The sequence below is a fragment of the Sarcophilus harrisii genome, chromosome 6, assembly GCF_902635505.1.
Source record: "Sarcophilus harrisii chromosome 6, mSarHar1.11, whole genome shotgun sequence".
Classification (NCBI taxonomy): domain Eukaryota; kingdom Metazoa; phylum Chordata; class Mammalia; order Dasyuromorphia; family Dasyuridae; genus Sarcophilus; species Sarcophilus harrisii.
Window position 1 is genome coordinate 158,911,015 of NC_045431.1, and position 23,191 is coordinate 158,934,205.

Here is a 23,191-nt window from a genome sequence, read left to right on the forward strand (position 1 = left end):
GATAAATCTCCTCCATGAGTCATTGTAGCCAATACTGGACTTACACAATATTCATTAATAGACAAGTATTTACTCAGTCTGGTACTATAAATGTCAAATCTTATGCCTTTATTTGGGAAAGGGAGGGAACAAGAAGACCTTGGGCCAACTCTGAAGCATTCAGGAAAGAATATTTGCTTCCTTCTATGTCAAGGGCTCTTAATCTGGGTCTATGAATTTTTTAAAAAAAATATTATCTGTATTTTAATACAATTGATGTCCTTTGTAATCCTATATATTATATCTCTTGCATTCAAAAGCACTATTCTGAGAAGAGATCCATAACTGCCAAAGGGATCCAGAACAACAACAACCAAAAAATGAACACTATTATAATCCAATCAACTTTTACAAATAATGTTCTAACTATAACAAAATTTTGCATTGATAGCTCTCTTCTGAATGTTGCCAAGTGGAGAAAAATATTTGTAGGAAATCAGGTAAGACATTCTCTCACTTTAACAATATGGGTTGGAGTAGTTGTAAAAGTAAGCTCTTCTCTTGATCTTTTACAATATTATCAAAGGTCATCTGAAACCAACCTATTTTATTACTTGCAATGAAGAAACACTAGAAGTATACTCAGTTCAAAGAGGACATCCCTTCTGTTTGCTCTTATTTTAAATAGTTCTGGAAATTCTATTTATAAGTAAAGCAAGAGAAATTAAAGGTATAAACATAGACAAAGAGACAAAATTATCCCTATTTCCTCATAACATGATCCCCATTGAATCAACAATGGAACTAGAGATAATTAATAACTTTAGTAAAATAGTGATATACAAAATAGATTTTTAAAATTCATCAGCATTTTTTTCATAAAGAACAGAAAACTAAAGGGCAATATAATAAAAAGAGAAAGTCCATGCATAATACAGAGTACAAATTATTTGGGGGAATGGGGATATGAGTCAGACTACATGGTTGGTGAAGTATCTTCCAACACTAAAATTCTGTGATTTTGTGAAAATATCTAGGAGTTTAATTATAAAAATAATGTTCCTGTATGGTTCAGTTCCAAATACATACATACATACATATATATATATATATATATATATATGTATGTAAAAGTTCTATCTGGTGTTAATAAATGTATGTATATATATGCATATCTATGTATATGTATATATATATTCTAAAATGATTTTTTGTTTTTTAAAAATGCTGTAGGTCTTTTAGTTTTGTACAAATAATTACCAAATGCTCTTTGCAAAAATAAAGGAAAATAAGTAATTGGAAAGATATGCTGTGTTCATTGTTGAGTCATACCAATATAATAAGAATTATGCTACCTAAATTAATTTACAAGTTTAGAGTCATGCCAATTAATTTACCAAGAGCATACTTTACAGACCCAGATAAAAGAATTTCACAATTTATTTGGAGAAACAAAAGAAAAAAAAATTTCATAGGAAATAATGAGAAACAACAACAACAACAACAACAAAAACATGTAGGAATGAAGGGAACATAACATTACCCAAACTCAAATTTTATTTCTTTTCTGGTCTCTATTTCTTAATTTTTTTCTTGCTATTTTCCAGAAATGTCTTCATCCTGAAAGGTCATTCCAGTCTTGGAATTCATACATTGGAAATATCCTTTCATCCTGCTGTAACCTCTTTGATTGGATATCTCTTCTCAGAAGGGAGGACACCCAGGACAGTCATTTCTATTTCTTCAAGTTGCCCTTTGAATTTTTTCTACCAAGCCCTCTCACCCCTTCACCATATATCTTTGCCTACTTCCTCTTCAGTTTTTTATGTGTTGTTGCCATCATTGGAAAGTAAGCTTTATGAAGGTAGGGATTGTCTTTCTCTTTTCTTGTATTTTTGTTCCCTAGTATTAGCATAAAGTGTTTAAGTGCTTGCTGACAGATACTACAAAGTAGTAATCATCTAAACTATTGGTTCTTTAAAAAAAACCTCCAGAAAAGTAGAACATTGGAATAAGCAAGACAAATCAAACACATTTATTGTTAGATATATGACCTCAGTCACAAAGCTTATCGGCATATCACTCTCTGTCTGTTGGTGAAGATCAGGCCTCTGCACCTGTGTGAGAGATGGGGCAGAACTGGCAAAAGCAGGAGAGAGAAGAGTTCCAGGCTATTTGAGTCTCTCTGACTAATTGAGGCTTTGGGTTCCTTTGAGTTCCAGCTTCAGGAGTGAAGATGGAAGATGTTAATCCCATTTCAGATTGCTAAAAAGAAAATAAAGACTGGGAAGAAAGCAAAATGAGAGCAGCTGGAAGTCCCCAGCCTGCTACCTGAGAAACATCAGAAAATTTCCCCTTGCTCCAATGGGAGAGTTTCTTTACTCTGTACTATCTGGTATATACCATTCTACGTATGCTGATTTCTGTTTTGCTATTAGATAAATTTATATTTTTACCAGTTGTTATTGTGTGTGTGTGTTCATTGTGGAAATAGTATTTGAATGAAAGGAAGTAAAATCTTGGGTATTAAACTTGGAGCCCTCATTTCCCCATCAAAAGATTACCTTGAACCTGAAAATCATACCTGCTAGAATAATAATATTTAAGTCGTAGATATAATTCTAATTTGATATCCCCCTCTTTTTAAGGAGAGAAGAATGGTCGTTTTGAGCCCAACGTTTGCTTTCCCTCAACAGGAAATTAAGATATTCCTTGGAGAAGACAGATGGGGTGAAGAAGCTACAGAGTCACAATAACATCCCATGCTCCATTTAGGGAATAGACCTTAAGAACAAAGGGGCTCTTTCCATAGAAATATAACTTCTGATCTCTTATTTTGCAAGAAACTGTTTTTTTTCCTAGAGTATTATTTTCTCTTCAACAATCTGAGGTGGGTTTGGTATTATACATCTTCTACCTTGAAACTGGAAGCCAGAAAAGCACCAGACCTGAAGAAATTGAAAAACCTCCAAAAACTCGAAGACATTTGAAAAGCCTAGAACTTTTCTCTTTCCATTCTCACTAGCTCTGCCCCACCTCTCATGCAGGTGCAGGGTATTGATATCTACCAATGAAAAGACAATGCCATACCAATGGGTTTTGAGGTTTGGAACATGGCTTGAACTAAGAAGAAAAACTTCTGGGAAAACTGCAAAGAAGTCTGATATAAATTATATAGATACCACCATCTTACACTATATATATATATATATATATATATATATATATACACATCATAAAATGACTTAAAAGTAAAACGTTCCATCAGTTGAAAAAATTAGAAAAGAACAGGAATTAATTCTTGTACCTATAACTACCTTTAACTAAGAGAAGACTCTTAAGCAAGCAAGGGATAGGATAGATCAAAAAAGATAAACAATTTTAATTTATAAAATTTAAAAGCTTTTGCAAAAAAAAAGTTAGTACCCGAATCAGAAAAGAACCTGTCTTGGAGGGAAGGAATCTTTGCATCAAATATTACTGATAAAAGTATATAATCACATATATTTATAGTCACACATAAAAGTACATGAAAATATGTGAAAAATATAAAGGAAAAATATATAGGAGCAAAAGTAATTCCCAATTAGATGTAATCACAGGATATGAAGTCTTCAAAAGATCTTCAAATTCTAAACATCATAAGAAAATATGCTCTGAATTATTTATAAGAGAAATGCACATTAAAACAACTTGTACTCAGAAGATTGACAAAGACAAAAAAGGAGAAAATCAATATTAGAGGTTGTATAGGACTCATTGTTTCTGGAGCTGTGATTAGGCTTAACTATTCTAGAAAACAATTTGAAATTATGGAATAAAAGTCACTAAATCTTCATGCCCTTTGTTCACACCCACTATTTAATATAAAAAGCTACAGTTAACAAAGATACCATATGAATCAAAGTAACCCCAGCAGCACATTTTGTAGTAGTAAAAAAGTGGAAATAAAATTTATGCTTATTGATAGAATAACAGCTAAGAAAAGAAATGTGGGATATAAAAGTATAATCAGAAAAGAAAAATATGAGAAATGTAGGAATGAAAGGATAATTTGAAGAACAAGAAAAAAAAGGATAAAAGTAGAAAGTATCTGGGGAATGGAGGGTAAAAGAATGCACCTTTGGGGAATTAAGCCATTTAGTTTTGCAGTTCCTTCCTTAGTTAAGTAATTTTAATTAGTGAGTACAAACTTACCTAATTTGTTGTAATAGTGCACCCCATGCAATCATCAAATAAGGTATCTTGCAATCTGCCCTGTGCCTCCCCGCCCCTGCTTTCCATCTCTTGCTATGGAAATAGTCATCAAATAAAAATTTTCATTGGGACCAGAAAAGGCATGACAGGAGCTAACTTTTTGGTTCCACTTACTTGGATTAAGTGAGAGAAGGCTGAGCAAGGTCACCTGCCTCACTTTCACCTCCAGATCATCTGGGTCCAGTGACCAGATATAGATCAGAACGACTAGAGACAGCTGGGAATGCAATGGGAGATGTTGGCCCTTTTAAACTAAGGTCATCAACAGGTCTCAGTTTGACTGAGGCTGTATCTATTCGGTGATTAAAAAACAAGAATTAAAATATATAGTAGAGAGCTGTTCAAAGCTCAAGAAATTTCCAGGTCTTCTTTCCTCTGCTACTTGCATTTTTTTCTCCTGAAAGTTTCAGAATAGGATCTTACCTTTGTTCTCTTTGTTTTCCTTTCATGGTCAATCTCCTCCAAAGAATATCGCATTTCTTGCAGCCTTGTTAGCTCCACACCCTTCTTCAGGTCCAGTGGCACCTGATTCATTTTCATCAAATGGAGAACGTTGTAGGTTTTTGGACATTCATAACTAGTTTCAAACAGTTTCATGATTGTTGCCACGTCCATTTTGTCATTCTCCCCCTAGTACATCAACATATACAGTAAGCATTACTGTTAAGCAATTGAAAAGCAAACAATTTCTTACTTTTTTTTCTACAATGCTCTGGGATATTTTGGAGAGAACGAGGAATTTATTGAGAGTAGAGTTTCACGTATTGGACAAGTAGTTATTAAGCATCTGCTATGAGGTGGACAGCTAGATGGAGCAAAGATAGGTAGTGTTGACCTTGGAGTAAGAAAAAACTGAGTTCCAGTCTTTCCTCTGATATTTATTAGCTGTACAATTGAGCAACTTCAGTTTCCTCCTTTCTTTTAAGGGGGTAATAATAGCATCTATTTCCCAGGGTTGTTGTGAGGATCAAATGAGATATGTAAAAGGCTTTGCAATTCTTAAAGTGCTATCTAAGTATTTGTGACAAAAACAAGAATTCCTGCCCTCAAAGAGCTTATATTCTACCTACATAACATATGGCTATAGGTACACACATTTTGTGTGTGTCTCTATACACACACACACACACACACACACACTAAATACAAGCTAATGGCCTAGGAATAGGGATGGAGAATGAACCACTACTAGTCAGCAAGTTCAAGAAAATCTTCATATTTCATCTAAATTGAGCCTTGAAGGAAGACAGGAAAAGAGAAGGCAGGGAGACATAGTGTAAGGCCATGGGAGACAGATGGAGTGTTGTGTAAGAGAAATTGAAGGTAGGTCATTTTGCTCAATCCAGGAGTATCCAGAGGGAAATAGTCTTAGAAAAGCACTTTAAGACTTAAAATACTAAATGTAAGACTTTAAATACCAAATTCAGGAATCTGTATTTGATCCTAGATATAATAGGGAATCACTGAAGTTTTTTGAGCAGGAAAATCTGGATAGCTACTTATCAGTTCTTTAAATGCTGCTTTGATGATGTGAAAGAAACATAGTAACCTGGTCTTGGAGACCATAATGTATCTGGGGAAGTTTTCTGCTTTAATAAAAATCCTTAGTCTCTTTTTATAGAAAAGAAATTCTTAGCAGTGCTGGAAAATTGTTCTAACATACCAAGGGCCAGTTCTTGAAGAGAAAACAAGAACTGGAGTTGTGATTCCTGTACCGATAGCTTCTCTGCAACTTTTAATCTTAAAAAATTGGATCAGTGAGAGGTTAAATGATTTGCCAAGGATCTGTGTCATTGCCAGTCTGTGTCAGTGGGGCAGTAATCCCTGGTGCCTCTATGTGTCTATAATTCAGTGACTGGTTCAATTAATAAGACACTGCATTTCTGAAACATAAGGCTGATGAGACAACCCCATACCGAAGTCAGTGACCAAAATCCCTGGCATCAGCTTTATCATCTTGACTGCCCTTCTCTGGATGCCTTCTTTCCTAAATTATGGCATAGAGATCTGAGAACAATATTCTTAATATGGTTTGACCTGGGCAGAATAAAACAGAAATGTCACTTCTCCATTCCTGGACAGCACATTCTCTTTCTGCATTCTGATTCCACTAATTTTCATATTATTGCCTCATATTGCATTTCTAGACAATTAAAATACCCCAGATCACTTATTTTTGTTGGACAAATTACTATGCATCCATTGTTCTCTATCTTGTACTTGGGAAAATAATGATCTGAACCCCAGTGTAAGACTTTATGTTCATTCCTATTAAAATTCCAGCTTTTTGGCTCCTATCATTAAGGGTTCTGGCTCTCTCTTCTACTTTTGTGTTATCTGCAAATTTGATGACTATGCCATCTATACCTTTATCTAAGTCACCATTAAAAATGTTAAGGAGCATTACACCAAGCATATATCCTTGAAGTACATCATGGAGATCTTTTTCCAAGTGGAACTACTCTTTGAGAACTTCTATCCAACTAATTTGATTCTACCTAATCATGCTGTTGTCTAATTCATATCTCTCCATTTTTCTTCTCCCAAAAGAACAGCATGAGAAATTTTGTTAAATGAAACCTCACAATTTAAGTATATCAATAGCATTCTACCTGATTCATCAGTCTAGTAAGTTTGTTAAAAAAGGAAATGAGAATGACCTACTATTCTGTATAGGTCTGTGGGAGAGGTGGGGCTACCTGGAGGGGTGAGGTGCTTGGAAGTCTAGCAACTCTTAGTGCCATCCTCTTGAAAGATTAGTGTTACAGTTTTGAACAAAGAAGTGGTATCCCTTGAGGAAGCTGAGCTCCCCATAGGGATAGATTGCTGTGGAGACAGCAATGACCTAACCCTTTCTTCCATACAGGTTTGACTGGTTTTTCTCTGAAAAACTACAAATCTATCCCCAGGATCTGATTAGTCTAGGGGACTGTTAGTTGGTTTCCTGGTCATGTAAGGACATAAAAGGCCCTTTGGGAGCTTTGGGAGTCAGGTCTCTTCAGACTTGGCAGGTATTCCCAAACTTTGAGCATTCCCACACTCTACCCAGCTGAACCACATATTTCCATACAGAGGCAAGGGAGACGGTATCTCTCCAAGCTAAGAGTTACATCTCTTTGAATAATGTTTCTATGGTATAGTTAAGTACACTCCCTTTTGTTAACAGTTCAGCGACTTATGGGTGACTTATTTTGTTCCCACATTTAACCTGAACGAACAGGTTACAGGCCTGAGTTAGGTCAAGCTCCTAATTACTGCTCAGATCACTAGCAAGAATAAATGCTTTGCTTTCCATGTACATGTGTGCATTTCTCTTTCATCTCTCTCTTTCCTTTCCTCCCTCCCTTCCTCTACTCCTCCCTCTTTCTGTTTGTCTCTCTGTGTCTCTGTCTCTCATCATCTTTCTCTCTTCTGTCTCTTTTTTTCTCTTTTCTCTCTTTGTGTCTCTCTATCTCTGTCTCTCACCCTCCTGAGAGGTTTTTCCTTCCTTTTCTCTTTCCTCTGGTCTCTTTCTTTCTCTTTTCTCTGTCTCTGTCTCTCTCTCTCTGACAGTATTTCTACTGTTTGCAGACTTAAACATAAAGTTCTTGTGCTTTAAAAAAACTATCAGATTAAATAAAGTCTATTCTTTATTCCATATTTTGTTAGTCTGGGACCTTCCCTTTTTTATGGAGACTAAAACATGAATCAGATTTGATGTTTGGAGAAGAAATTCTGAGTGAAAGAGATAATGATTGAGAAGTCTTCAAACATGAAGCAAAACATATGTGCAAAAATGTTTGGAGCAACATTTTTTGTAGAGGCAAAGAATTGGAAATAGAGTAGATGCTCATCAGTTGGGGAATGGCTGAATAAGTTATGGTATATGAATGTAACAGAATATTATTTTATAAGAAATGATGAGCAGGCTGATTTCAGAAAAGCCTGAAAAGATCTACATGAACTCATGCTGAGTGAAATGAACAGAACCAGAAGAACACTATACACTGTATTAGCAAGATTACGTAATAATCAGCTGTGATGGACTTGGCTCTTCTCAACATTTGTGTAATTCAAGACAATTCATATAGACTTGGGATGGAAAATGTCACCCACATCCACAGAGAGAAGTATGAAAACTGAATGTGGATTGGAGAATAGTATTTTCAGCTTTTTGTTTATCTGTTTTTTTCTTTTTCATTTTTTTTTTTTTTTGCTTTTGGTCTGATTTTTCTCCCACAACATGACAAATATAGAAATATTTAACCTATATCAGATTACTTGCTGTCTTGGAGAGGGGGGAGAAAAAGAAGGGAGAGAGAAAAAATTAGAACACAGTTTTGTAAAAAAAATGAATGTTAGAATACTATCTTTACAGATATTTGAAAAAATAAAATGCTATTAAAATAATTATTTTCATATACCTATCCACATTTATTTTGAACATAGTTGATGAGGTATCCTTTAATTGTAATTTAAATGACAAGAAAGCCCTCAAAATGTAAGTGAAAGAACACTCGACTTAGTCTGAAAAAAGACTTGCAATAATACCCCAGGTCCATCACTTAAAACTTGTGAAATCCTAACCAAATTCTTTTATCTGATCTTCAATTTCCTCATTTATAATATGGAGGCACAGTGGATAGAGCACCAGGCCTATGTCAAAATAGAGTCCTCAGGCCAAACCCAGAAACATCTGAGTTTGAATTTCACCTTAGAAACTATCTGTCTGACACTATCTGATCAAAGTCACTTAACTTCTCTGTTTCCTCCACTGTAAAATGATAATAGCACCTACCTCTTAGAGCTATTGTAAGGATAAAATGAAATAATAAGTGTAAAGTTTTATGTAAAGCATTATAAAAATACTAATTATTATTATATTTGCACTACTTATCTCACTGCATTGCTCTGAAGACAGCGTTTTACAATTCTCAAAGAAATATAGAAATACAAATTCTGAATTAGTTGAATTGTTGTTATGAGAAAATTTATTTGGTAGTTGGAAAAGAGTTATATTCTAAATCTAGTTATTTCCCTTAGATTCTGTCCCCAAAGTGACAAATTCAATTTTTAAGTTGATTCTAATGAAGGAAGTTCTAGGATAGCTGCCAACTTACAAAATCTGAAACCCAGTCACAGAATTCTTTAGCAGTTCGTCGTATATGGTCTTCCAGTGCTGGGAAGTAGCTGAATTCTTCTTCTTCTGCCTTTTCTTCCCCACGAAAGAACCTGTATGGGTTCTTCACTGGTGGTGGCTTGGGACTAAATAAGAGATGAAAAAACAAAAACAGAGAGCAAATGAGTCACAGAAAAGTCTTGGTGATGACAGAGGAAGGTTTGGAGTGTAGAACCTCTCTCAAACTTTCCAAGGAAATCTTTCAATCACATTGTTATTACTAAAGACAGATTCAATAAAAGTTAAGATAATAATGCATTCTCAAAACCAAGGGTTCTGATTTTTCTTTGCTGCTGGGTACTCCTTTGACACTCTGGTAAGAAGTATTACAACAACAATAATAAAATAATTACACATAATAATATTGGTATCATTGAGTCATTTCAGTTGTGCCAATTCTTCCGGATCTCATTTGGGGTTTTCTTAGCTGAGCTGCTGGAGTGGTTTGCCATTTCCTTCTCCAACTCATTTTGCAGATGAGGAAACTGAGGCAAAGAGGGTTAAGTGACTTAACCAGAGTCATACAGGTAGCAAGTATCTGAGGCTAGATTTGAACACCAAAAGAGGAGTCCTCCTAATTCCAGCACCAGTACTCAACCACTATACCCCATATAATAAATACATTATTATATATTATGTATCATGATAAGTAATATTATATACCATAATATATATGTTATATTGCATAATATATCTTGTATAATAATAATGTATGTTTTAATATACAGTATGATGCATACTAACATAAATTATGTTAAATATATAATTTTATACACATATAAGAAAAATTCATTTTTAAAACTAAAAGTTCTTAACCTTTCTTTAGGTAGCCCTAGCATTCTGGTGAAAATATAACAATAATAAATGTTATATACATAGTAATCTGCTATTTTATATATAATGCATATATAATCACATAACAATATATCATGTTATACATTATACACAATAACATGATATGTGTCATAATACTTAATACTACACAAAATAATAGATAATTACATATATGTATTTATATAATTTTACACATATACAATAATGTGTTTTTAACACCAGAAATTCTTAAATCTTTTATGTGTCATAGACTCCTCAGAATGATGTTTTAAAATACAGAAAAAAATACATAGGGTTATATAGGAAAACAATTATTCAAATACTAACATATTAAAAAAAGACAAGTTCATAAACTCATGGGAAAAATCTCCCTGCTTTAAATCAACAAATGATGGTTCATGATTGAAGCCAAAAGTGGAGAAATATCCCAGTAATGCTAATCTCCAAAACACTCATTATGAATGTTAAATATTATTATTAGAATATTTTGTTTATTCATACAACCACCGAATAAATTTAACTGTATGTGGTAATAATGGAAAGAACAAGGTTGGGCATGGAGTTAGGAAGTCACTGAAATCATAGACCTTTGAAATATGGAAGTACAGCTCCAATCCACCATTTTGACTGAATTGTTTACTTCTCCATCAGCTCTTTGGGAGTCCTTTGGCTGAGTCCTTTCCATTTTTCTCAATTACTTATCTATAAGAGAAGTGACCACTCAATTGACCGGGAGAGTGCTTTTTCCCTTTCATTAGAAAGGGATTTTATTTGGAAGCATTTCCCTGCTTCTAATGTTCTAATCCTTACCACATGGCACCCTTATTAAGTACAACTTGGAAATGAAACAAAAAATGTCTCACCATTGATCAAAGTGTCTCTGAGGATACCCAGAACAATACTCACCCTTCCAATGGCAAACACTCACGCACTTTCAGCATGCCAGTCCAGGGTTTTCTATCTAGCTGTCTGCCCTCCTGACAGTAAGCCCATTCATCCTCCAAGCACTTCTTTGGATCAAGGATTTTCAGAACCTGGGCAAGGAGCTACAAAGACAAAAGTATAAACCTTCAATAAGAGGAAAAGAAAAGATGGGATAAAATGAGCTCTACTTTTTGAAACAAAATATCCCTTCTACCTTGTGTTTACTACACCTTATTGGTCAGTGCCAATTACAAAATTAAATATGGAGATGATACAAGTTGGTCAAACCAAGTCCCTTTTCATTTCCATTCTTAATGTCTTGTGGATATTGTTTTCTTGCCTCTGTTTATTTCACTCTTCATCATATAGATATTTCCATCCTTTGCTGTATTTATCATATACATCATTTCTCACAGCAAAGTATTATTCTGTTATATTCTTGTAACACAATTTGTTTCACTCTTCCCCAAAGGATAGCCATCTATGTTGTTTTTACTTCTTTGTTACCATAAAAACATTGTAAATTTTTTCATATATTTGATAATGAAAACTTTCTTTTTGTCAACAGTTTCCATATGATATATGCCTACCAGTAGACTCTGTGACTCAATGAATATGGACAGTTTTCTTTTTTCATTTACATAATTCTAAATTGTTTTCTAGAATGCTTGTACCACTTCACAGTTTCATAACATTGAATTAGTGTTCCTGTTTCTTCACAACCAAACTAACACTTACCACTATCTCTTCATCATCTTTGCCAGTTTGGTAAGTTAAAAGTAAAACCTTAATATCATTTTGATTTGTGACTTTCTTATTATTAATGATTTGGAACATTTTTCATAGGATTATTATTTATTTTCAAATTAGTTTATGATACAATCTTTAATATTCCTATAAAATATCCATTTTGATTTTGTTATAGAGTATCATATAAAATGATGATCTGAGTCTAATTTCTTCCAAACAACCTTCCAGTTTTCCTAGAAATTCTCATCAAAGAATAAAATTACTGGCTAATTAATGTTTTGGTGACCATATCTCTAGTAAGTTGGAAGCAACATTGAAGGGTAATTGACCATCTGTTGGTGCATATGGAGAAAAGCAAATTTGGCCATATTATGTGTAGGTATCAGTGGTGTGGAGAAGTTTAGTAAACAAATCTTTGAAGTCAATTTTAGGTTTTTGCCTCTTTAGAATATGATCTTTATACAGGCAAAAGTCATTGATTTAAAATATGCAGGGATAATTTAAGGATTATAGGTCTCCCAAAAGAATGACAAACCTAAAAACTAAAACACTAGAAATAAGACAGGAAAATTCCCCAGAATTTCTGCAGAAAATAAAGTACCCTTCAAAAGCATCCATAGATCACCTTTGGGGGAAAAAAAAAAACCAAACCTTATACATTAAAGTCCAGATATAGAGTTCTTAAATTTTAATAATCCTAATGACAAAGAACTGTTTCTGTGGATAGCTAGGAAAAAAATTTCAAATAAAAAGGAAAGAAAATTCAAATAGCATTAGATTATTCTGCACCTACTAGAAACCACAGGAAGTATGGAATAATTCAAAAAAGAAAATCAAAGGAGCTCAAGATGCAATCTCAAATGACATATCCTGCAATTCTGAACCTAATTATCAATGAAACAAAAATCCTTCAATAAGAGAGGCAGTTGACACATTCCTGGAAAAAGTCCCCTAAAACAAAAACAAAAATGAGCAGATGATTTAGTTTACAAATACTGTAAACCACAAGAAAACTAAATTGAGCTATCAAGGTAAAAATAAGTAATGAAATAAATAGTACATCTCTACTGATTATTTTTTAAACCAAAAGAGAAAGACTAAATTATGGGTTTAAAAATAATAAGAGAGAGACCATTAAAGTAAAAACAAAAAAGCTTACCAAGCTTATTAAAGCATTTTTTTTTTTTAAATAGAAGAAGACAACTAGCAGGAACAGGTTTGAAAAATGATTTTTATCAGACCTTATATCCCATAATTCCTTCAACTGGTAAAGCAATGTGTTTTGTGGAATTAAATTATAGAATAGGCAACCAGGTGGCACAGTGAATAAAGGACTGGATCTAGAGTCAGGAAGACTCATCTTCCTGAGTTCAAATTCAGCCTCAATCATTTACTAGCTGTGTGATCCTAGGCAACTCATTTAATTCTATTTGCCTTAGTGTGCTCATCTGTAAAATGAGCTGGAAAAAAATGGCAAACCACTTGAGAATCCCAGAAATCCCACTCCAAGAAAACCCCAAATAGGTTCTCAAAGATTTGGATGTAATTGAAATAACTGAACAACAACAAAAATTACAGAAGGAGAGGGTGCATAAGTGGAAATTGAAGAAGAAGATAAAAGGGAATGTGTGGTATATGATAATTAAATCCATGGGTGAATAATACCAAAGATCAACTTCTATAGTCTCTCAGCAAAAAATATCCTACAGGAGAATGTGAAAGATTACCTAAAAATAAGATTGAAACAGGGGAAATTAAATAGAAAGATGAATCCAGGGATGATCAATCTGGGGATCTGGGAATAGTGGTATACTCCTGTAATTCCTGTTAATGTGGAGATTGAAGCCGATTGATCTCTTGAATTTATGAGTTCTGCCATAGGCTATGCCAATTGAAGTTTCCACACTGTTTGGTATAAATATGGTGAGTCCCAAACCAGCTTGCCTGAGGAGGGGCAAACTGGACTCAGCAGAAATAGAGCAAACCAAAGGTTTATATACCAATCAATAGAGGGATTGTGCTCCATCGTACATTAAGCTTGGGTGAGAGATAGAAGTCTAGTCTTAACTTTTTTTTGCTCCAGTCTGAAGATAGAAGTAGTATGTTTGAAATGGGAAATATAGACTGAAATGGATCTAATCTTGGGAGATTTTGGTTCACAAAGATACTACTTTCTCTGAGAGAGGGTTGTGTACCCACAGACAACAGCTTGATCCAGGAAAAGAGAAATTTGAGCTCCAGGAGTCAACTGGCGAACAGAAGAAAGGAAGGACATGTGTCCAAAGAGGAGATTACATTGCAAATGAGAAAGAAAAGAGGGTAGAAAATGGAACTGGACCATATGATTTGGGACACAGGGTAATTTTGACTATGGGCCATAATTCTCTTTTTATTACTCCACACAAATTGATGCTTCTAAGGGTGAGACAAAATAAGAAAAGGGATGAATCAACAAGTTCTGTAATAGAAATAATGCAGAAATTGGTAAAAGAAGAAGCTCAAACTTGTCATCTCAAAAGTTTTAATTCCATGAAGAACTCAGAAAAATCAAAGAATGGATAAATAAGTATATGGATCATAAATCAAATAACAACACAATTCCTTGTGATGGAAAGAGCCATCCACATCCAGAGAGAGAACTATGAAGACTGAATGTGGCTTAAGGATAGCATTTTCATCTTTCTTGTTGTTGTTGTTTATTGATTTGCTTTGTTTTTTTTTTTTTTTCTTTTTTCATTTTCCCTCTTTTGATAAAATTTTTTTCATAGCATGACAAATACAGAAATATCTTTAGAATAATTGCACATGTTTAACCTATGTTCTTCAATGGCTTGCTATCTAGGAGAGGGGAGGAAAAGGGTTAGGGTAGAAAAATCTAGAACATAAGGTTTTGCTAAGATGAATGTCAAAAACTATCTTTGTATGTATTTGGAAAAATAAAAAGTTATTTTTTAAAAGAAAAAATTAAAGAATAAGAATTTAGAATAGAAAGAATTGGAAGTAAATTAATAAGGAGAATAAGATAAATAAATTTTCCTTAGCAAAAGGAGCAGGAAAAAAAAACAAAATGAAATTTGTTGAGAGGAGAGGAAGTAGAAATCTGAACTAAGCACTTAAATGAGAAAACAAAAGAATAAAAACATAAGGAGAAGAATTAGATACTTAAATGGAATAAAGAAAAAATAATAAATAAAGTAAAACTACAAAGCTAGTTGAAAGATCAACAAACAAGGCATGGGAGAAGAGAATCAGGGAAATCTTTAAGCAAAACTAATAATAGGAACTTGTTTACTCTACATTTGTATAAATTCAAGTTCTTCATTCTGTAAAATGTTTGTTGAAAAAAAAGAACAATTTAAATAGCTGGAGGAATATTCAGTGTTTATGGTTAAATGATATCAATTTAATAAAAATGAGAATACTCCTCAAGGTACATATTTAATGCTATACTAATCAAACTATGAAAAAGATATTTTTTCAGAGTTAGAAAAAATAATAAAATTAATTTGGAGGAACAAAGGCTATAGTATATCAAAGAAAACTGTGGGAAAAAAAGCAGAAATAAAAAAGAAAATGGAACTTCTAGATTTCAAGTTATATAGTAAAGTAGTAGTCATTAAAAAAATCACTTAGTATTGGCTAAAAAAAAGAAAATTAAAAAAAAAAAAAAGAAAAGAAACCTGGTTATCTGTTAATATCTTTTATCTGGCTTTTGTGAGAGGAAAGCTTTATAAACCATAAAATACTATAGAAATGTCAGCTTTCAACAAAGTTGTAGGGGGAAAAAATGTCTTCCCTTCCCTGACCCTCTCCCCAGCCAAATTTTTAAAAAGTGAACTTTTTTTTTTTTTTTTTTTTTTTTAAAGAAAATTCTGCACTTACTAACACTCACAGCCAAAGAAAGTAGAGGGTGTGATTGTTGCGGCTTAACAATAGCAAAAATGAGAAGACTGCGTTATCCAACTTTTCTAAACACTCCTCCCTCCCCTGAAGTCTGTTCCCTTCAGGGAAATCGGCTAATCATCCAAGGGAGAAGCAATTTCTATACCAGTTACACCCTGGAACATTCAAAGCAGCAGGGGGACAAGAAGAACAAGGTAGTTACCTCTACAGGCAAACTTTCTTCCAAGTTGGGATAGAGAGCTAGAGGATGTTGAGCCAGGAAATATTCAAGCTTATCAGCATTCTCCTTATGAAGTTTCTGGGTTGGGGAGAGCTTTGAAAATAACTCTGATAACTCCATTGACTTTGGCTGTTGCTTCTGGACAGAATGACCTTTTTTGTGGTAAATAAGGGGGAGGAAGGGCTCTTTTGGCCTTTGAGTCATCATATCCTTACAGGGAGGGACACCACCTTTCCGGAAGTCATCCATACCACTTTTGAGGAAGATCCATCGATGGCTATTTAGAGCATCTGGGCACTTGAGCCTTCTTTGGGTACTTCTGAAGCACTTGGAAGGCAGTCTCTCTTTGTACCTAGAAAACACACCATTTGATTACTACGTATAATAAAGGTATAGAAGGAGTAGAACATGACACAGAGGCATGCCATGTGACTCCAGGAAAGGTAGGTGCCTTTCTTGTCCCCTGCAAACTTTTCTCTAGAATGCTAAATACACACTGATATTGAAAGGCGTTGTGGTATAGAGTGGATATCAGGACACTTGGTTTAAAACCCTCCTTCAGGGATTTACTGGGTCTATGTTCATGGACAAGTCATTTAAATCCCCTAGCCTCAGTTTTTTTCTACTGAAAAAATGGAGATAAATGTGCCACCTATCTCACAGACTTGTTACGAAAAAGCACTTTACATATATAAACCATAAAATGCTATATGAATACTCAAGTTCCTGTTACATTTATTAAGCACCTGTTATAAGCAATCACTGTCTTCTGCACCAGGGATACAAAAATAACAATCTTGACAGCTAGCATTTATATTACACTTAGAGAGTGTTAGAACCAGGGAGCTCAGTCAGAAACACTGGAGACGCTTACTAGTTGGGTAACCTTTGGCAGGTCACTTTACCTCTTCTTACCTTAGTTTCCTCTTTGGTAAAGAAGAGCACATTAATTCCTTATGTTATTATGAAAGTCAAGTGAGATCTCTTTACAAACCTTAAAGTGTTATATATTATTATATATCATTATCTCCTTCTCTTTTCCTCCTCTGCTCCTTCTTTTCTTCCTCCTCCTTTTCCTACTCCTGCTTCTCCTTTTCTTCCTTCTCTTCCTCCTTCTCTTTCTTCTTCTTTTTCTAGTGATAGCTAATATTATTATCTCGTTTGATCCTCACAATAATCTTGGGAAGGTAGAAATTATTATTTTTCAAAGATTAAAAACAATGCAATCCCATTCCTTATAGGGCTTACAATCTAATGAGGGTCTTGGGAGGGAATGTCACACTTAAGCAGGATGTCACAGTGAATAGTGTTGTACTTGGAATCCCAAAGAACTAAATTCAAATCTGACTTTATTTCTTAGCACTGTGCAAATCACTTAACCTCCCTCATCAACTGTAAAATGGGGTGACCAGTCCCTATCTCACAGAGTTGTTGTAAGGACCAAATGAGATAGCAGATATAAAGCATTAAAAATAATAAAAGTGCTAGCTATTATTATAAATTGTATAAAACATGATAAAAGATAAAAGTGGTAAGAATAAAGGAGAGAGCCTGACAAAATGTTTAAGAAGGAATGGATGATTTTCAATTTGTGGGATCTAGGATGTCCTCAGGGAGGTAGCTCTTAAAATGAGCCTTGAAAAAAGAGAATTCCACAGATAGAGAAAGGAGGGAGTGAATTTCAGGAATACAAGATGGTCTGAGCAGATTAAGGAACATACAAGGTTGGGTTAGGGAATATAAGTGAAATAAGGCTGAAAATCTGTATTGGAGCAAAATTTGGGAGTGGGAGTTCTTAAATTCCTGAGCAGGGCAATAATATTGCGAGATACATGCATTAAGAAGATTATTTTAGCAGCTATGTAAAGGGTAAAGTAGATCTGTGGATAGACCATGTTCCCACAAGTCTTGGGGACCATCTTACTTGTTGGGAGAAAATTATCCAGACTCCATTTCTCAGAAGGATGGTTTGTTGTTATCCTTCATGCCTGAAGAGGACCAAAATGACACCATTCTGTTGGGATGTCAAGGTACAGTATGTCCAACTATGACTGATCAGATCAATAGGAGTTTGGAAGGCTACACCACAGGTCAGGTGCAAATAGTTCATATGAACATTTGGAGTGGAAATTTTCACATCTTGCATTTCTTTTCAACTACTGCAAATCCGGTGTGCTCAGAGAGTAAAGAGGTGTTTTATTTGATGGAAGCATGCCATGGTGGGCATGTGCCAGTGTCCCCCATATCTCACAATCAATTCCAAAGTTCCTTAGAGAGACCTTGAGAGTGTCCTTGTATTGCTTTTTCTGACCTCCATGTGAGCACTTGTCTCCTGTGAGTTCCCTATAAAAATAGTTTTTTAAGCAAGGGGACCAGCTCACTGAAGTTGTACTCCCTGCTTTGAATGCTTGGCAGGTTAGTTTGTGAAAGTACCTCATTGCACCTTATCCTGTCAATGACCTTCAGAATTTTCCTAAAATAATTTAAATGGAAGCAAGTCAGCGCCTAGTATGGTGCTGGTAGATTGTCCAAGTTTCACAGGCATATAACAATGAGGTTACCACAATGACTCTATAGACCTTCAGTTTGGTAGTCTTTCCCACACTTTTCTAACAATGAATTTCCAAACAATGAACTAGCTCTGGTAATACATATATTAACCTTATCATATATGTGAACATCCTTGGAAAGTATATTACCAAGATAAGTGATCAATATGTTCAAAATTTTTCTATTTGCTGTAACTTATAGTTCCACATATAGTGTAGCACTGGCAGGTGTTTTCTAGTTGATAATTGTTAGGCCAAAATTAGTCCAAACAGCAGAGAATCAATCCAAATTTTGTTGCATCACAGCCTCGGAGGTTTCATTGAATACACAAACCATCTCTGGACAAAAACTCACTTATCAACTCTTCCTAAACTTTATTCTTGGGATAAAACCTTGTAGCCTTCCAGAAGGAGAGGCATGAATTGGACACTTGTTTATGTCACTCATTTAGTAGTTTTTTTGACTGGGAAGGAGCATTTCTAGCATGAGCAGTTTAAAAAAAGAAACAGCAATCTCATGATAGTGCAGAACGAGACAGAGGTGGTGTAAGCCAGGAAACACAGCTGCAGGCTTGGGGAATGAGAGACAGAGAAAGAAATGGTATCCACATCTAGACCGAGCAAAAATCAGGACACAAGCTGTCCAAATCAGATTGGCATAGACAGAAATGGCAGAGACAGAGACAGGTGTAAGTGGTATGGAACTTGGCCAGATGTCTTAAATCTCCAGGGCTCAAGAAGACAACATAGAACAGCTGTTAAACCAACACTGAAAGGACAGTAACTAAGCAGAGATGGTTATTGACATTCTCTAACCCCCTACCAGGAGAGATCTGACTACATTTTTCACCCATTTTGTTGAAAAAACTGGAAAGTTGGGAAATATTTATGATCAAATTCAATTCCTTTTTACCTTGCCTACATTAATTATTTTTATTCTGAATTTAATAAACTCCCCAAAAGGAGGACATTTCCATGTATGAAGTAGAATAGAAAATCAAGGTTATATTACAACATGATTAGCTCTAGTGAGCTTACTTTTTAAAAAGTGTATATAATAAATTCAACATGTTGCTTTCAACATGTTCAATCATGTTTTGATTGTGTTTCCTTATGAATTTTCTAGTGTTATTCTCTTCTGGGCTTTTCTAAAAAAATAGTGGTGTGTTTTGGGTCTTTTTTTTTTTGGCCACATTATCAATAGCTTCCCTCTTCCCCCAAATTTTCTCCACCCCTCAACCATTAAAAAAAGGCAATCACAATCCTTGTAGCTGTAATGAGTTTAAATTTTGTCCCCAGGGAGTCAAAGTGACCAGTGTTGGCAAGGATATGTTTAGATAAATAAGAGTAAGCTCTTTGTTTCTAAGACTGACTATGAAAACCACTTGTGATTGGAGCACAAATAAAGCACTTTTAAACAATCCTAATGAAAAGACCAGCATTTAGCAGAATGCAAACAGAGGAGTCAAGTGGAACTTAAAAAGGTAAATACATTTGAGTAATTAGAAGAGTCTGTAATGATAAAGTCAACAAGTCAGTGAGCATTTATTAAGCACCTATTGTGTGCCACATACTCTGTCAAAATCCAGGGATACAAAAAAAGTTCCTGGCCTCAGGATCATACTCTAATGAGGAGAAAACATTAATTATAGATAGATAGATTAGATATGGATATAGATGTGTACAAATGGGCAGATAGTTGGCACAGTGGATTAAAGCACTGAGCTTGGAATCAGGAAGACTCATGATTATGAGTTCAAAGCTGGCCTCAGATATTTACTAGCTGTGTAATCTTGGGCAAGTATCTTATTCCTATTTGCCTCAATTTCCTCATCTGTAAAATGAGCTGGAGAGGGAAATGGCAAATCAGTCCAGCGTCTTTGTCAAGAAAACCCCAAATGAGTCAGATATGGTTGAAATGACTGAACAATAACAACAAATATATATGCATATATATACACATATAACATATGGATATGATATGTAAATGTATGCATATTTGTAATAATCTTTCTAAAGTTCAGGTCTGATCATGAATACTTGGTTTGACTTTTAAATTCTTCATAATTTAGTCCCTTCCTACCTTTTAAGTCTCCTTATATCTTTCTCCCCTCTACATATTCTATGATCCAGTGATACTGGACTTCTTGTTTTAACAAGCAGTAACACACTCCATCTCTAGATGTATGGATGTATGTATTCATGTGAGTGTGCGCACACGCATTAATAGCATGTTTATTTATATGTATATATTTTAATAGCATGGGTATTCATATATATGTTTAAATATATGTATATCTTCCTCTTCCTATATATGTATAATCTTCCTCTACAACATATTCTTTGATTGGTAGGACCTGAATTTCTAAAGCAGACTTCTTTGGCAAGATCATTCTCTCCAATGAATTGGAATTTTATTTGGTTTCTGAATCAAACAACTCTTTTACTCTCAGATATTTTATTAGGTGTGCTAATCTTTATAACTTCCCCTGCTTTCTGTTTTATTGCTTACTTGGATAAATAAGTTACTTGCTATCTATGATTGTCTTTTGTCTAAGGAGCACTAGGTGACCAAGAATAGACTGGTTTTTATCCCATTTAGAGCATTTATCCTAGACTCCTATAAGAACTTTGTACTCCTAGAATGCATATATCTAAAATGTATAAAAGATATCATTCCAACCCAATATCCTTCTTGGATATAAGAATAGCTAAGTGAGCCACAGTTCTTCTGTCTTCTCCCATGTGGAAAAATGCACTCTCTTTTGGAAACAAGAATGCCATTTCAGATCTTATCTATGTAAACATATCTTTACACTAAGTTCTGCCAGTCCCTGAAATGACTGGAGTTTAAAAAGCATTGAAGTCACAATTATAAAAGTTCTAAATTTATAAAGTTTTTCATATATAAAAACACTTTCCTCACAACAACCTAAAAAAGAAAGGAGAACAAATGCAATGGAGACCTTTTCATTAGAGCTGTCTAAAAGTGAGAGATTAAAAGTTGCTCCTTTTATGAGGTTTGCAATTGAGGCTGAAGGTAGAACTTGCTATTCAGTTACACATTGATTAGATGGATTCAGAATAAAATGCTGTAGAAATGTCAGTTATTACTGAGATCCATATTGTTGCTATTTGAAAAAGCAGCTACTAGTAATAATGAATAACAATTAAGTCAATGATTAATAATAATAACAGGTGACGCTTTAGAATAGCATAGGTTGTATGGGGCAGGATAGGTTGTTGTGAAGATAAAATGAGATGATACTAAACTACAAATTTTAAATAAATTCTAGCTATTATTATTAAAACCAAGTCTTACAGCTCCAAGTGCAGTGTCTTTTTCCACAGCAGGCTAGATCATGTCTAGATGTAGATCATTTTAAGAGATGTGGAAATGGAAAACAAGGGGAGTTTAGTCGCAAAGGTTAAGAACCACAGAAGAGATATGAACTCAGGTCTTTTCAGCAGATCTTAACGTCAGTGGTAGCATTATCATAATCCGGAGGAAAGTGACAGTATATTCCCTGACCCCTTAGCTGGTAAGCGGTTTGCATTTGTTTCCCCACCTCTCCTGGCACCCTTCCCCAAGTCCCCCATACTTCCGAGATAGTTTGGGATCCGTGCCCCAAAGCGTGAACCCCCTCAGTGATATCCTCATTCCTCACCACCTAGAGGTTTCTTGGCTTACCAAGGTTCAATATTCTTGGCTTGGTGGAGGGAGCACAGAGATTGCACTTCGGACACATCCCTTTCACTCATCTTCACTGCCCTGTTCTGAGCCTTCTCGGCCTTCGCCCTCTTCCTCTTCTTCCTCTTTCTTCTCCTTCACTCCCTCTCTGTAACAGCAGCCGGGGAAACCCTTCCTCCCTGGTTGCGGCAAAGTTCACTTTCCCAGCTGCTTCTGGACCTTCAGCTACCTCGGAGCCCAAGGAGGGCTCCACGAGGAGACGAAAGTTGACTCTGTCGCTAGGAAACGGTTACCGCAGCAACAGACCACCACTGAGTATTCTAATCTTCGAAGGAAAAAGTCCTTAGTTCACTATCCTAACCTTTCCTTTCGTTGGGGCTGGATAGATGTTTTTCCTTGTCTCATTTTTCCTTCCTTTCTTCTTCATCTGTCCATTACTGGTTGTTGCAGTGATTGATAAAGTTATTTTTGTAGCAACGAAGTTTAGTTATCTTAAAAGCATTACAGCTTAATTTACCGGGTTGCTGTTGCTGTTGCAGGTTTTTTGGGGAGGAGGTCGGCGGCAGAGGTGAATGCTTAAAGAGGGTGAATGATAAAAGATTAAAACTATAAACTTAGGGATCATGAAGTCCAAATGCCAAAATTTATAGATGAGGAAACTAAGGATTAAAGAATAAAAATGAGGTTTTCTAATTCCAGATACTGGAAGGGTTGTTTTTCTTGTTTGTTTGTTTTTTATTGTACTATACTCCCTGGTCACACACCAAGCAGTGACAGAAATAGAAATTCTACTTAGAAGATCATGACACTTTTAAATGTTGTGAAGGATTGTAATTTCATGGACTTGAGACTGGCTTCCACCACCTTTTGCATACATTACCTTTTCTTCTCTATGGTGAAGAGGATAAACTGCTCCAGGAATTTAG

At 34.9% G+C, this 23,191-nt stretch overlaps 1 protein-coding gene across 1 annotated transcript in view; it reads right to left on the reverse strand.

Moving 5' to 3' along the window:
- Positions 1-22,541, reverse strand: part of FAM47E (family with sequence similarity 47 member E) — a 41,656-nt gene extending 19,115 nt beyond the window's left edge. Inside the window, exons 1-5 of the mRNA XM_031941964.1 lie at positions 22,266-22,541; positions 16,008-16,377; positions 11,135-11,274; positions 9,336-9,480; positions 4,660-4,866 (exon numbers count right to left, since the gene is read on the reverse strand). Of these exons, the coding sequence (XP_031797824.1) occupies positions 4,660-4,866; positions 9,336-9,480; positions 11,135-11,274; positions 16,008-16,377; positions 22,266-22,336 (933 nt within the window). The 5' untranslated portion in view covers positions 22,337-22,541. The remainder of the gene's footprint in view (positions 1-4,659; positions 4,867-9,335; positions 9,481-11,134; positions 11,275-16,007; positions 16,378-22,265) is intronic.
- Between the last annotated feature and the right edge of the window lie 650 nt (positions 22,542-23,191).